Source organism: Paramormyrops kingsleyae, chromosome 24, assembly GCF_048594095.1.
Source record: "Paramormyrops kingsleyae isolate MSU_618 chromosome 24, PKINGS_0.4, whole genome shotgun sequence".
Taxonomy (NCBI): Eukaryota; Metazoa; Chordata; class Actinopteri; order Osteoglossiformes; family Mormyridae; genus Paramormyrops; species Paramormyrops kingsleyae.
In genome coordinates, this window is record NC_132820.1 from 12739785 (window position 1) to 12751994 (window position 12210).

A 12210-nucleotide genomic window follows, 5' to 3' on the forward strand; every position below is an offset into this window, starting at 1 on the left:
ATTTATGCACCCAAGTCATGGAAGTCTTTCTTTATTAAACATTACCAGACCAAATTACCTAAAAAAAGCTCTGAAAGAATAAAGCAGCTAACCAATCCAAATATTTCAGATAAATATCATATGTATCAGTAGACAGTAGCCTTGCAGTGACTGGTATGCAATTTGCAATTTGCTTTGTTATTAACACCTATAATTACATGTTTTGGAACGTGACTGTGGGTGTGTTGGTTTTCCTACATAAAGATAGAGGGATACCAGAAGATTAATTAAGGGCGTTTCAAATTCCTCTTAAACGCAGAGCGCCAAGCTGTACGTCAAAAGTAGAGTACGACCTTAGACTGAACTCGTAGTGTAAGGAAAGCGTCGGTATCCGTATAATTACCTTTCCCAAAATGTGGCTAATTAGCAGTAATGAAGTCATGTCTAGTCTATTTGAATATTATCTGGACATTAACGCCTCTGCTCATCCAGCCGCAGATATATGCATTTTTAAATAATTTAAGTTACTTTGCTATACTTACTATTTCCGCATATCAGATATGTTAACGTGTCTCGCTTAATGTTACTAAGGCTTTAGACTGGGAATTCCCGAAAACGATATTTAAAGCGCTTCCTCGGAGCAGATCGCCGTCAGGGAGCTCTCCAGTGCTGAAGACGCCGGAGCCAGACCCCCGGTGGTGGGATGAGCCAGCCAGAGGCACCACGGCGCGGGCGAGCAAGGGCACACAGGGTGAGCGGCTGCTTCTAATGGAAAGTTACAGTTTTGTCATCAATCGCGGCACAACACGGTATATACAACAGCTGTATCTTACTTTAAAATCACAGTTTTTCCCAACGCATTGCCGAATTAATGCCGAATTTTCCGTACATTATGTATATTGAACGTTTATGGAACAAAAAGAGAAAACTAGTCATTTTAAAAGATTAACGAGTTAGTCGCCTTATTTATTTGCATTTTCCCCGACTTGCTTGGATTGAGGCATAATGAAATAATTACATATATTACTTATTTTTTAATTCTGATATACAGTCAGCACAAGGACGTCGTCGCTACGTCGCTGATACGTTTTTTGAAGGTCTTAGTATAATTTCAGTCGTTTGCACATTGGCACTACGTAGCGCCTCCGTAACAGCTCCGTCCAGGCGATGTAATCGCGACGTTCTCCGTCTCAACAGCGATGAAAATGCGACGTCTAGGCGAAATTCCGCGATGATTCCCCGACCCTTTTTATTATCCTACGCGATCATTTCCCGACCCTCTTATTATCCTACGATTGGCAATAATTATTTCAACGTTTTCTTTAGTGTTGAACACGTATCGATACTAATATATTTTATTTATAATATATAAAAATACAAAGGTGTTCGTTAAAAGAGTTTATTAAAAAACAAAAAAAAAACAAAACATGAAATGCACACACAAAATATAAAATGCACATGTTACAAAAATTCAAAAATACAGAAAAAAAAAATACTGAAAGGAAAGAACTATCGGACACGCCTGGTCAGCCTGTCACGAGCCACTCTTTGATGGTCGTTTCAGCTTCAGCCTCACTTGGACTAGACACCAGTGGGTTTCGTAATGCAGACTCTAAAAAACAGAACAGGCGCAATTCACTTACATTAGACCTTATTAAATGGTAAATGTCAATCATGAACAGGTGAGTTTATTGTTATTCCTTTACGTTGTGATTGTTCACTTTTTATCTAAAGTCTGAAAAAAAATCAACTTTGGCCATTAAAACCAATGAAAACTATGGGAAAGAATTAGGTAACGTGCACGGGGAGGTTAAATCCATATGGTGTTTAAACCTTTGGGATAAAAACTTTATCCTGAAAGGTCAAATTTTACCTTTGCCTAAACATTAGTTTTACTTACGGATAATCACGTCTATGATGTTTGTATTCCTCATCGGTGTTTTGTCCCCTCTGCCACACCAGTTTAAATGAACTGCCAACTGGGGAGCAAACACCTTTCCACAGATCTTCCAGACTGTTTTCTTTAGTGTTTGACCCCAGCCAGTGAGAGTTTGGAAACCTGGAGGTGACAACAGATGTTTGGTCATACAAAATTTATTACATACTTTTGGGTAGTGTGTGTATGTGTGTGTGTGTGTATATATATGATATAAGTATATATTATATTTCTTAGTATCCATGTATTAGCTATGTATAAGGTAGTTTTCTAAAACCATAATCATACCAGTTTAAAGTCAACATTTCCCAACTGCATTTCGATGTTCTTCAGCTCCTCAATGTCTTGCAGTGGAAGTCCACCATCCTCTGCACACTGAAAAAATAATAGATTCTTATAGAAAGGTCTTTGGGTAACAATCTCTGTCAGGTGTTGGACCTGGCTCTGCAACTCCCCCAACATTTGCAGAAGGATCCTCTCTGTTGCTGTAAGGTCAACAATAGAGAATACAGCATTAAATAATTAGACATTCATCGAGACAGATGTAGATTTGTTTTCAACTTACGTGTGCATTGACTTGGTACAAGTTGCTCTGTGGGTAACAAATTTCTCGAAGGAACATCTGTAAGAACAAGACAGTAAAAAAATACTCTAAAACCCTAAGTGATCACAATTACTATCTTGTATTATATTGAAAATTGAAAAGCACAATTGTGATAATTTTCAGTATACACATGTATTTTGAGAGTGATCTTACGCCATAGTAATACAACTCAAATTAACAGTAACATACAAACACATCACACAAAAGGTCGAGCATGGTAACGTTAGCATAGCCATATTAGTTAAAATTGTTAAAGTGCGATAAAAAGTTTGTAACAATAAATAATTAATCAAATCTGAAACTATTTAGAAAGAAATTATTTTCAACCTACCTTTCCAACCAAGCGTAGGCGATGGAATAGACTTTTTTTTTCTTGTCTTTTAAAGATGATTTAACAGGGAACAAAATATCTTATAAAACCACGTTTCTCAACCACTGATGAGCCACGAAGGCTACAGATTGGGCCGCGAATTTAAAATCAAGACTGGCTATTGGTCCGTATAGGGCTGCCAGCACCACGTTTACATCTAACCATGATGCATTGCGTCAGGACCAGAATGCATTGCTTTAAGACAGCCCTGTAAGCCCAAGGCACAGTGTGTGTATTGTGGATTAAACACTTTCAAACGAAGCTGTAAAACCATCAAAACTCAAGTGGCATATCGAAACAAAGCACCCAGAACTTATTGGAAAACCACTGGAGTACTTTCAGCGAAAACATGATGGACTACAACTGCAGAAGCAGACCATTGTCTCCCTAACAACACACTTATTTAAGAACAGTTGCATGTATAGCCATCTGACATTGCCAAGTCTTCACCCACAGTGGGACATCTCTCAATAGATCTCCACACAAGTGCGCACTCTTATTTAAAATACTGTCATATAAGCAGGATATCAAATAAACATTATCGATAATAACAAGAAACATTTAACAATGTCCAGTATATAAAATAGCTGTGTGAATCATACCATACCCTATAATATGACAAGTAATATTACTACATGAAATAATATTATTGTAGTAATATTATTACTTCCAGAGGCAAACAAACCCTTTTCTAAACAAGACCCGACGTGATGCGTAGTTTTCCCTACCAAAAAGCGACCTTCGACTTAAAAGCGACGATACGACATTTAGACGAGCAACGCTTTTCAACACCGCGACGGTCCGACGTTATCGCGAATAAAACGTGATGCTTCGTAATGGAACGCGATCCAATTGCAACCATCCGCCGTTTATGCGACGTATTGCCTACGTACTTGTGCTGACTGTGAAGTAATCTAAAATTGATTAAATTAGTTCGAGGTTCGGGGGCCAACTGTTCGACCGGGGGGTTAAGTTTACTGAGCTGGGGGCGGGGGCGTCCTACGTAAATTAATTAAAGGAAAAAACAAGTCCTTTGTGTGATCTTGCAATACTTATCTTGAAATACATATTTATTAATTATTGAACTGTGGCCGTTCGAAGTTCAAAGGGTAAACTAAACTATTAAACCATTAAAAGTGACATAAACGTGTCCAGTAAACTGTGCTTTAAGCAACCGATTGAAGGACAAGGAACACCATTTCATTTTAATGTATTTTTATGCATTTAAAAAATAATAATTAAACTGTGTCCATGCAACACCAGCGACTGTAAACGAGCGACAGCTGCGATACTGAATGTGCACAGTCACATATTAGAAAATTCGATAGAAAAGAAACCTGGGAAACGAAAGGCAGTTGCCTGATTTTACGGAAAGACAGGTCCATTACAACTGGAAAACTTTAGAATATAAAGGCAAGTTTCCTGAATACCTCTTGGTATTCGTGCCAGTAAGAAGTAGCCTGTACAGATCACTTGTGTTTTTGTGTTAGCACGCAAACCATTTTCTGATGGTAAATGAACACATTGTAATTATTAATAAATATGTATAAATATACATAATTTTTATATTAAATTTTGTGCACTGCCCCAGTCTATTGCCTAATTAAAGCACAATTTACAGTGCTGTACATAGACTTTTCAAGAGAGAATACATTTTGTTGGGGGTCCGGCAACCTTGCCAACAGGTAGGCCTACATTTTACCAACAGGGGGGTCCTCTCGGTATATTTCACCGACCGGAGGGTTCAAACTCCTCATTTTACTTCGTGGCTACGTGCCCGGTCCATTTGTATTACTCTTTGTACATTGACCGGACAGAGTGCAATTTAAAAAATTATGTATTGCGAGATAACTTCTACTTCTAGTAGGCCTATTTTATGTCCCCTTACGGGCTCGAAACCGAAAGACAATCTGGACCGGGTTTGCAAAGTCAAACGTACATAGTGTGCGATGTTGAGGGACATAAAAAATAAAGTCTTTGGAGCTGATTTTGAAAGCAGACATCGTAACGCAGTGCCATCGCCTCCAATACACAGAGGGAGATCCTCCTACCCCGGATACACTGGGCATAGCCCCATACCCCGTCGGCGCAAGGTCCGACAGATGCGCGCATGCGCACACCCACGCGCTCCCTTTCGCCCAGCCGACGGGACGCTAGTAAAACCGTTTGTTCTGCGTCCAGCATAAAGATAGACGGTTGAATGAAGCAGATGTCAGAAACTGTTCGCGGATGGTTTTATAACACCGCCCTTTGTGTGCCAGTAAAAGGGCACGAAGCGTATGCTAACACCCGTGTGAAAGTGTCGTTTGCTCCGCCGCCTTTATGCATTCGTAATAGGCTACTCGCGATTACAATCCCGTTATCGAGGGCATCTCCGAATTAGGCCATACGCTTTGTTATCTGCCTGTTTTGTCTGTCCACGTTATTTTATAAACTTATGAATAGGATGCTTGTCCTTGTATGCAGTTTAAAACATTCTGAAATGAGGATTATTTTCCTCACCTGGAAAATTAACACATTATGGCAACCGGGCAATCTCACCTTCATTTTTCCTTAAGGCATGTAGCCCAGTGGCTGTCTGTGAAGCAGGTTACTTTTTATCTATTTATTTTTTTTTCTTCCTCATTATTAAACCGTGACTTACTGTGTTAACGGTAAACAGCCCATTGTTGCTACATCTTAACTTAATAGCTAATAGGTTGATACTATTCACAGAAGGGGGGCGGGGGCGGGGGGTCAGACTGGTGAAAGGGTGGCCAGGCCCTGGATGAGGACGGGGGTTGTGGCATAAACACTGGAGAATTTTTTCCATTTCGCTATATAATTCCAAATACGGGTGTGGAGGTTAAGCGTGTAATTGGTGTTTATGGGAGGGGGTGTGGCCATGCAGGCTGAGGATATGCATGGGTAATTATCACCAACCTGGTCTATAAAAAGCCACCGGTGCTGTGCCAGGTACCCAGCCAGTTCCTCTCAGGCTGTCAAAGCCTTTGCCTGTCTTCCAGACTGCCCCCTACAGCACTAACCGACGCTCTCCCTGCTGCCTGCTCTTGGCTTCTGCACTTCCTCCGCTGAACGGTAAGCCTCCTTTCTCACATCTGCCGTCTCCATCTCCCCTTGATGCAATTTCCCCCCATAATGGGGAGAGGGACACCAGAGATGTTCTCTGCAGGCTTCAGGTCAGCAGATTCCAGGTGCCAACTCCGCTGAACCTGCTTGGTGGCCAATGGCTCTTGATGTCGGGCATCTCCTGGGTGATTTTGGAATAATGGATAACAAATTCGGACTGCTTCAGCTGCTTTGGCTTCTTGGGAGCGACGGTGCCTGTTTGGGTGTTTTAGACCAGTGTTTCTCAACCCATTCTTTAGGGACACCCAGACGGTCCATGTTTTTGCTCCCTCTCAGCTCCTGGTAGCAAAAACCTGGACTGCCTGGGGTTCCCTAAAAGATGCTTTAGAAAAACAAAAAACACTAAAAAGCAGAAGATAAAAGAGAAGATAAAGATTAACATTATTTTTCCGATCATTAAAGTTTCGTCAGTGTGTTTTTTATGTATATATTAATTTAATATGGTAGGATTTTATTTTAGAAATACGTAAGTTTGCAAGTTAAATATGCAGAGTACAAATACAAGGTTTTGCACAAAAAAACTACAGTTTAACAAGCTACATGTATGAAACCAAGTGTGGCCTTTGTAATACAAAAGAATCCCATTGGTATTGAGATGTGGCTTTTTACATAAGAATGTTTTGTGATTCACTGCTGAAGCATCTTGTTTTTTTGTCTACAGAAATCAGTTGTTTCCCATTACGTTTTGCCCTTAGGGACACAAAGTCAGCATCTGCATTTAAAACATCTCAGCCACCAAGCTGAGGATGTCTTTGTCTTTCCAAGTGGCGTCTGCTGTGATGTCATTTGTATTACGTATGGCGATCAGTGTTTGGAGGTCAGAGTGGGGAGGACAATGTATGTTGATCAGTGCATGGAGATCAGCATGGGGAGGTGAAATTGAGGATCTGTATGCTGTGGTCTGCGTGCAGAGATCTGCTCGTGGTGTTTTAAAGCAGCTTTTACTCACTTGCAACTAGAGATGCACCGATACCGATATTTGGATCGGTATCGGCGCCGATCCAGACCTATTTGACGGATCGGGTATCGGCCATGCGTGACCGATCCACGTCCTATACTTACTTATTTAGTTTTTGGCAGTCAATCGCACGACAGCTCTTTCCCATTTTACATGTGTGTTTTTGCGGAATTCAAATCGAACGCTATCGCTGCCCCTCAGTCTTTTTTGCTACTCAGTGGGTGTGAGTACAGTGACTTCCGCCTGCTGTGACGTCATGCACATACCCTTAGCAGTACGAGGAGCGTAAGATAAGACTTGATGATCTGGGAGTATTTTACACTTTTAACAGAAACCAGTAGCACGGCGATTTGCAATCTATGTAAAATTAAGTTTTGAGGTGGGAATAGCGTTTAATGGACAATCCCATTTAACAAAGCGCATGCAACTGCGCAGGGGCGTTGTTAGAGATTTTGGGCCCCATGAAAGCATATCATATTAGGCCCCCCAGTCCAAACCAATCCAGTTATTTTCCTAATTTTTTAGGGCCCCTGTCACTCAGGGGCCCTTGGAATCGTCCTAGCTTTCCTCCCCCTTACGGCGCCCCTGCAACTGCGAGACAAAACAAAGCAATGGATGATTTGGGAGTCGCTAACTTAATTGGACTGTTTTGCGAACTCGCTGCGGCTTATGATACAAGAGGGGCTGCCATCGCAACAAAGTGTAACTGCGCTGACGCCAATGGGAGAAAAACTGTGTTCAAACTTTAAGCATTCGCCACTTGTGTATACTTGCTTTGAAGATATTCATACTGAACTGCAAATGCCTCAAAAACGCTTAAAACAAACGAGGGGGAACAGTACGTTATGTATGTTTGTAGTAGCCTAATTAAATATTTTTTGTCATACATTTTTTCCATCTGTACTTACTAGCTTAAAAAAAAAAATATATAAAGTATAACAAAGTAAAAAGAGCTCTTGTATCGGAATCTGTATCGGTATCGGCAGTTGTGTATTGGAATCGGATCGGAACTGAAAAAATGTGAGTCGCCCATCTCTACTTGCAACACTGGGGCTGGTCTCTTCACTGATCCCAGACTGCAGGGTTGCCGACCAATGACACCCCCCAACCCCCCACATGCTGTCTAATGGTGCGTTCGATTATTTCTCTCCAAGTCGGAACTCGGATGAAAATGTCACGATACGTCACGAAAAACATCACTTCCCGTCGGAAACACGCCCCTTTTATGACGTTGAAGTCGGATAAGATTTTGTTGCCCGAGATGCCCTTGTGACGTAATTTCAACATGGCGACTTGGTTTGTTTGTAGTTTATTTACTGTTCGAAAAAAGAATATCGCTATGAATGTACTAAAATATTTTATAAAGCTTTTAATGTGGTTTGACTAGTTCGTGTTTCTTGTTTGTCTCTCGGAAAAATCTAAATTTCTCCATTTTCTTCATTTGTAAAACTCCAAATCTGCTAAAATATAAAGCAACAATACACAGCAACGTGTTCATGGAGGCAGTCATGTTTGTTCCGAGATGTGGGTAGCTTGAACGGGAGATTGTCGGACGTGATGTCACTCAACTCGGAATTTCCGAGTTCCGAGAGAAAAACGAACGCACCATAAGTCCACCTCCACAATCACTGGGGGAGGGACTGAGAGGGTGGGGAGAGGGTGTAGGTGCCTCAGCTGCTTTGTATGGTACCCCTGCTGCTGTTAAGGGGGCTGGGGGCGGGCTGGACATTCCAGCACTGCCCCCCCAGTAACCACCTCAGCCCCCGAACACTGAAGCTGCTGTGCTTTTTGCAGCCAACAGCACACAGTCATGAGAGGGCGGAGCTGGGGAGGGGGGGGGGGCAGGGAGGAGGTGTGGGGTAAGAGGAGGTGTGGGGTTAGTTTTGGGGCAAAGTTGCACCAGTCCAGCAGCCGACACTTAGATGCTTGCGTCACACGTGGGTGACACCCACAATTCTGTTCTTGGGCGGGCGGGGGGATGAGGGGGGGGGGGGGGGGAGCAAAACTGGGACATGCGCCTGGGATTAGAGCATTTCCCGGGGGATTAAAGTTCATAGCACTCGGGTGGGCCGTGGTGAGAGTGGAGGGGGAACCGTCTGGAGAGCGCCGCCGTGGCGTCGGATTGCAGGTACGTCCGGTGCGGTCGGCTGCGGTCGGCTAGCGGCGTGATGAAGATCCTTGTGCGCTGTGTGTAGATACGCTCACAGGAATGGAGCCTCGGGGCTCCACTGAGCTTCCACTCATGCCTGGGTTTGAACTTTTCTCCACTTAATTTACTCCTGTAATAAGTTCAGGTCACTGACCCACGTTAAAGAGTGACTGAGTTTTTTCCACTCTCAGCTCCAATGGCGGTCATTAAAGTCAAGGACATGTCATTCCTGGGCGGTATCCTTTCCGTTTGGTTGGCGAGGGGCCTATTCTGTCAGAACTCTGCATGCGTGAAATGTTGCATTTGGGCCATCATGCGCAAAAGCCGGCCTGGAAACCATTTTTGAAGGCATCGTAGTAGAAAATGCTGGAAAATTAATTACAGTAAGCCAATTGTTCCCCCTTTTGCATCACTTCAGTGGGCAAATTAAACTTAAATTGTAATAACTAAGTGTTTTAGGTTGATCTTTATATTACATTCTGAGTTTTCTGATAGCATTTAATTTTTTTATCTGCTTTTACAGAGAGAATGAGAAGTATCAGAATGCCAAAAACCCAATGTTAAAAGCTTTTCCTTTTAATTTAATTGAATGTATTTTTATTTAGTGCCTTGCACAATATTGTTGCCACAAAGCTCTTCATAAGTGTGTAGATATACATTTCATAGGTCAAACATCACTGACAGAAGAACCATGTACCCTTTTTAAATGGTTTTGTAAAATGTTCAGTCATGTGAATTACAAGCGATTTTATCTTGGCATCTCACTTTCCTCCTCCCACAGTTTAAAGATGTTCCAGTCCCTTCAGAAGCGGCTCCAGAACCGACTGGTGGATCGCCAGACCCAGAAGAACCGCCTCGTGACGAAGGACGGCCACTGCAATATCGAGGTGGGAAACGTAGAATACCACAAGCGTTTTATCCTCCTGGTGGACTTCTGGACCACGGTCGTGGAGATCCGGTGGCGCTACGTCATCTTCAACTACGTCATCTCCTTCACCGGCACCTGGTTCGGCTTTGCCCTGATCTGGTACTGGATCGGCAAGAACAACGGGGACCTGTTGCAGCAGAATCCACCACTGAATCACACGCCTTGCGTACGCAACGTATACGGACTCACCACGGCTTTTCTGTATTCGTTAGAAACCCAGACCACCATCGGGTACGGGAGCCGGTACATCACAGGCGTCTGCCCCAGCTCCGTGGCCCTCATCATCATACAGACCCTCATGGGCACCATGCTCAACTGCTTCATGTGTAGCATCATCCTGGCCAAGATGTCAATGCCCAAGAAGAGGGCGAAGAGCATCACCTTCAGCAAGATGGCTGTTATCTGTCTGAAGAATGGCAGCCTGTGCCTCCTCATCCGAGTGGCCAACTTGCGCAAGACCTTGCTGATTGGAAGCCAGATCTATGGCAAACTGCTGAGGACAACTGTCACATCGGATGGGGAAACCGTCATTCTGGACCAGACCAACATCAACTTTGTGGTGGATGCTGGCAAGGACAACCTGTTCTTCGTCTGCCCCTTGACGCTGTACCACATCATTGACAACACCAGTCCCTTCTTCGAGATGGCCATGGACACCTTGCACCAGCAGGAGTTTGAGTTAGTGGTCTTCCTGGATGGTGTGGCAGAGTCCACCAGCACCTCTTGCCAGGTGAGGACCTCCTACATCCCACATGAGATCAAGTGGGGCTACAGTTTCTTGCCTGTAATTTCCCGGACCAAGGAAGGCAAGTATTGCGTGGACTTCTCCAATTTTGCCAAGATTGTGCCAGTGACCACCCCTCACTGTGCCCAGTGTTTCCACAACGAGAAGGCACACAACCACCAATACACCAAGTCAGGCATCGACAACCCTGCCTTTGAGGTGATAGATATCCATGATCCATTGGACTTCACCAAAATGTGAGTCAGGTGGGTGCTGAGCCTTGGCCCAGTTTTTCTGTACTCATGTATGGGAGCATAAAGCCTTATGGACAAACCAAAGCATCTCTGGCTATTGCAGGAGAGCCTCAAAGGAAGTGGTGACCACAAGTCTCCAAAGGCTTCAACCACTGGGTGGTGCCACCTGGATTGTCTGGGCAGGAGCACTGTAATGGGATGGAGGGAGGGAGTTAGGATGATTCCAAGAGCCTCTGAGAGACAGGGGCTCTGAACATTTTTGGAACATAATGGGATTGATCTGGGTTGGGGGTCCAGTGTGATTTGTTTCGATGAGGCTCTGAATCTCTAGCAGCACTCCTGCCTCTGGACATGTGACGAATGAAGTCACCCGACTGTAAAACTTAAGTTGAATGGGGGCAGGATCAAAATAGCAAATGCTCGTGTTTGATGACATGCATCATCTGTCAAGGATTCAAGCTCGGTTTAGATGCGGAAGTATCAGGACACCTGTCAAGATGGAGAACAAACCTGCTGCTCTTCACACTTTAGAGAGATGTCCTGTAGAACACTTTTACACACACAAAAAGACTATGTAGAAATGTAGCGGTAATACTGCCACCATTCATGACTGTAAAGTTACAGAAAAAAAGGAATATGCAGCTATGTAAGACAATTTGTTGATTTGTTTTGGAAAATTCTCTCAGTACCTTAAACTCACGTCCTAACACTGCAATAGCTAAGGAGCTATTATTCCTGTGTTTTTCATGAGAAGGAGACTGTATTACGGGTCCACAAGAGGGGATTACGATCTAAGTCGATTTTAATTAAATATTTAACTGTCTGCAGGAATAACGGAATTTGTGTGTGTCTGTGTGTGTGTGTGTGTGTGTGTGTTTGTTTCTTTTATAGCCTCTGAAATAACACAGCTCATGTAAAGTCTGAGTATGTATTTTGTTAACTTGAGCACAGGAAGTCAAGATCTCTGCAAAGCAGGAAGTAGTTTTATATTTTCTCAGGGGAAGAAATGACTGAAATAATGTCAGGCCACAATAAAGATATTTGTCACACATCCTCTCATTTCTTGTGTATTTCATTCATAATTATTCTACCTTCTGCCTCTTAAAAGTTCTTGAAATATAAAATTTTGAGTAAGAAACAAAACAACCTTCCGACTGTGGAATTTTTAAAGATTGATTC

At 43.0% G+C, this 12210-nt stretch overlaps 1 protein-coding gene and 1 long non-coding RNA gene across 6 annotated transcripts; one reads left to right on the forward strand and one right to left on the reverse strand.

The window, feature by feature from the left end:
* The first annotated feature begins 317 nt into the window (after positions 1–317).
* On the forward strand, positions 318–12085 carry LOC111850595 (ATP-sensitive inward rectifier potassium channel 1-like). Of its 5 annotated transcripts, none has more exons than XM_023824640.2 (3): positions 318–730; positions 9907–10012; positions 10266–12085. In XM_023824640.2, the coding sequence occupies exons 1-3, from the start codon at positions 683–685 to the stop codon at positions 11036–11038; spliced, it is 927 nt and encodes a 308-aa protein (XP_023680408.2). In that variant the 5' UTR covers positions 318–682; the 3' UTR covers positions 11039–12085. The 5 variants fall into 5 exon arrangements, with proteins under 5 accessions (XP_023680408.2, XP_072562506.1, XP_023680405.2 ...); XM_072706405.1 differs by adding an exon at positions 5895–5967 and having other exon boundaries at positions 319–730; positions 9907–12085; XM_072706406.1 differs by lacking the exon at positions 318–730 and adding exons at positions 5674–5796; positions 5895–5967 and having other exon boundaries at positions 9907–12085.
* On the reverse strand, positions 1452–3808 carry LOC111850596 (uncharacterized). The gene is made up of 5 exons (XR_002839848.2): positions 2851–3808; positions 2481–2537; positions 2204–2290; positions 1880–2038; positions 1452–1591 (listed from the first exon to the last, which is right to left on the reverse strand). It is a non-coding gene; the product is annotated as an uncharacterized lncRNA (long non-coding RNA).
* Positions 12086–12210: the final 125 nt, after the last annotated feature.

Excerpts from the sequence above, each read along its gene's own strand:
- LOC111850595 (XM_072706405.1), top strand. The coding sequence starts at position 9,914 with ATGTTCCAGTCCCTTCAGAAGCGGCTCCAGAACCGACTGGTGGATCGC.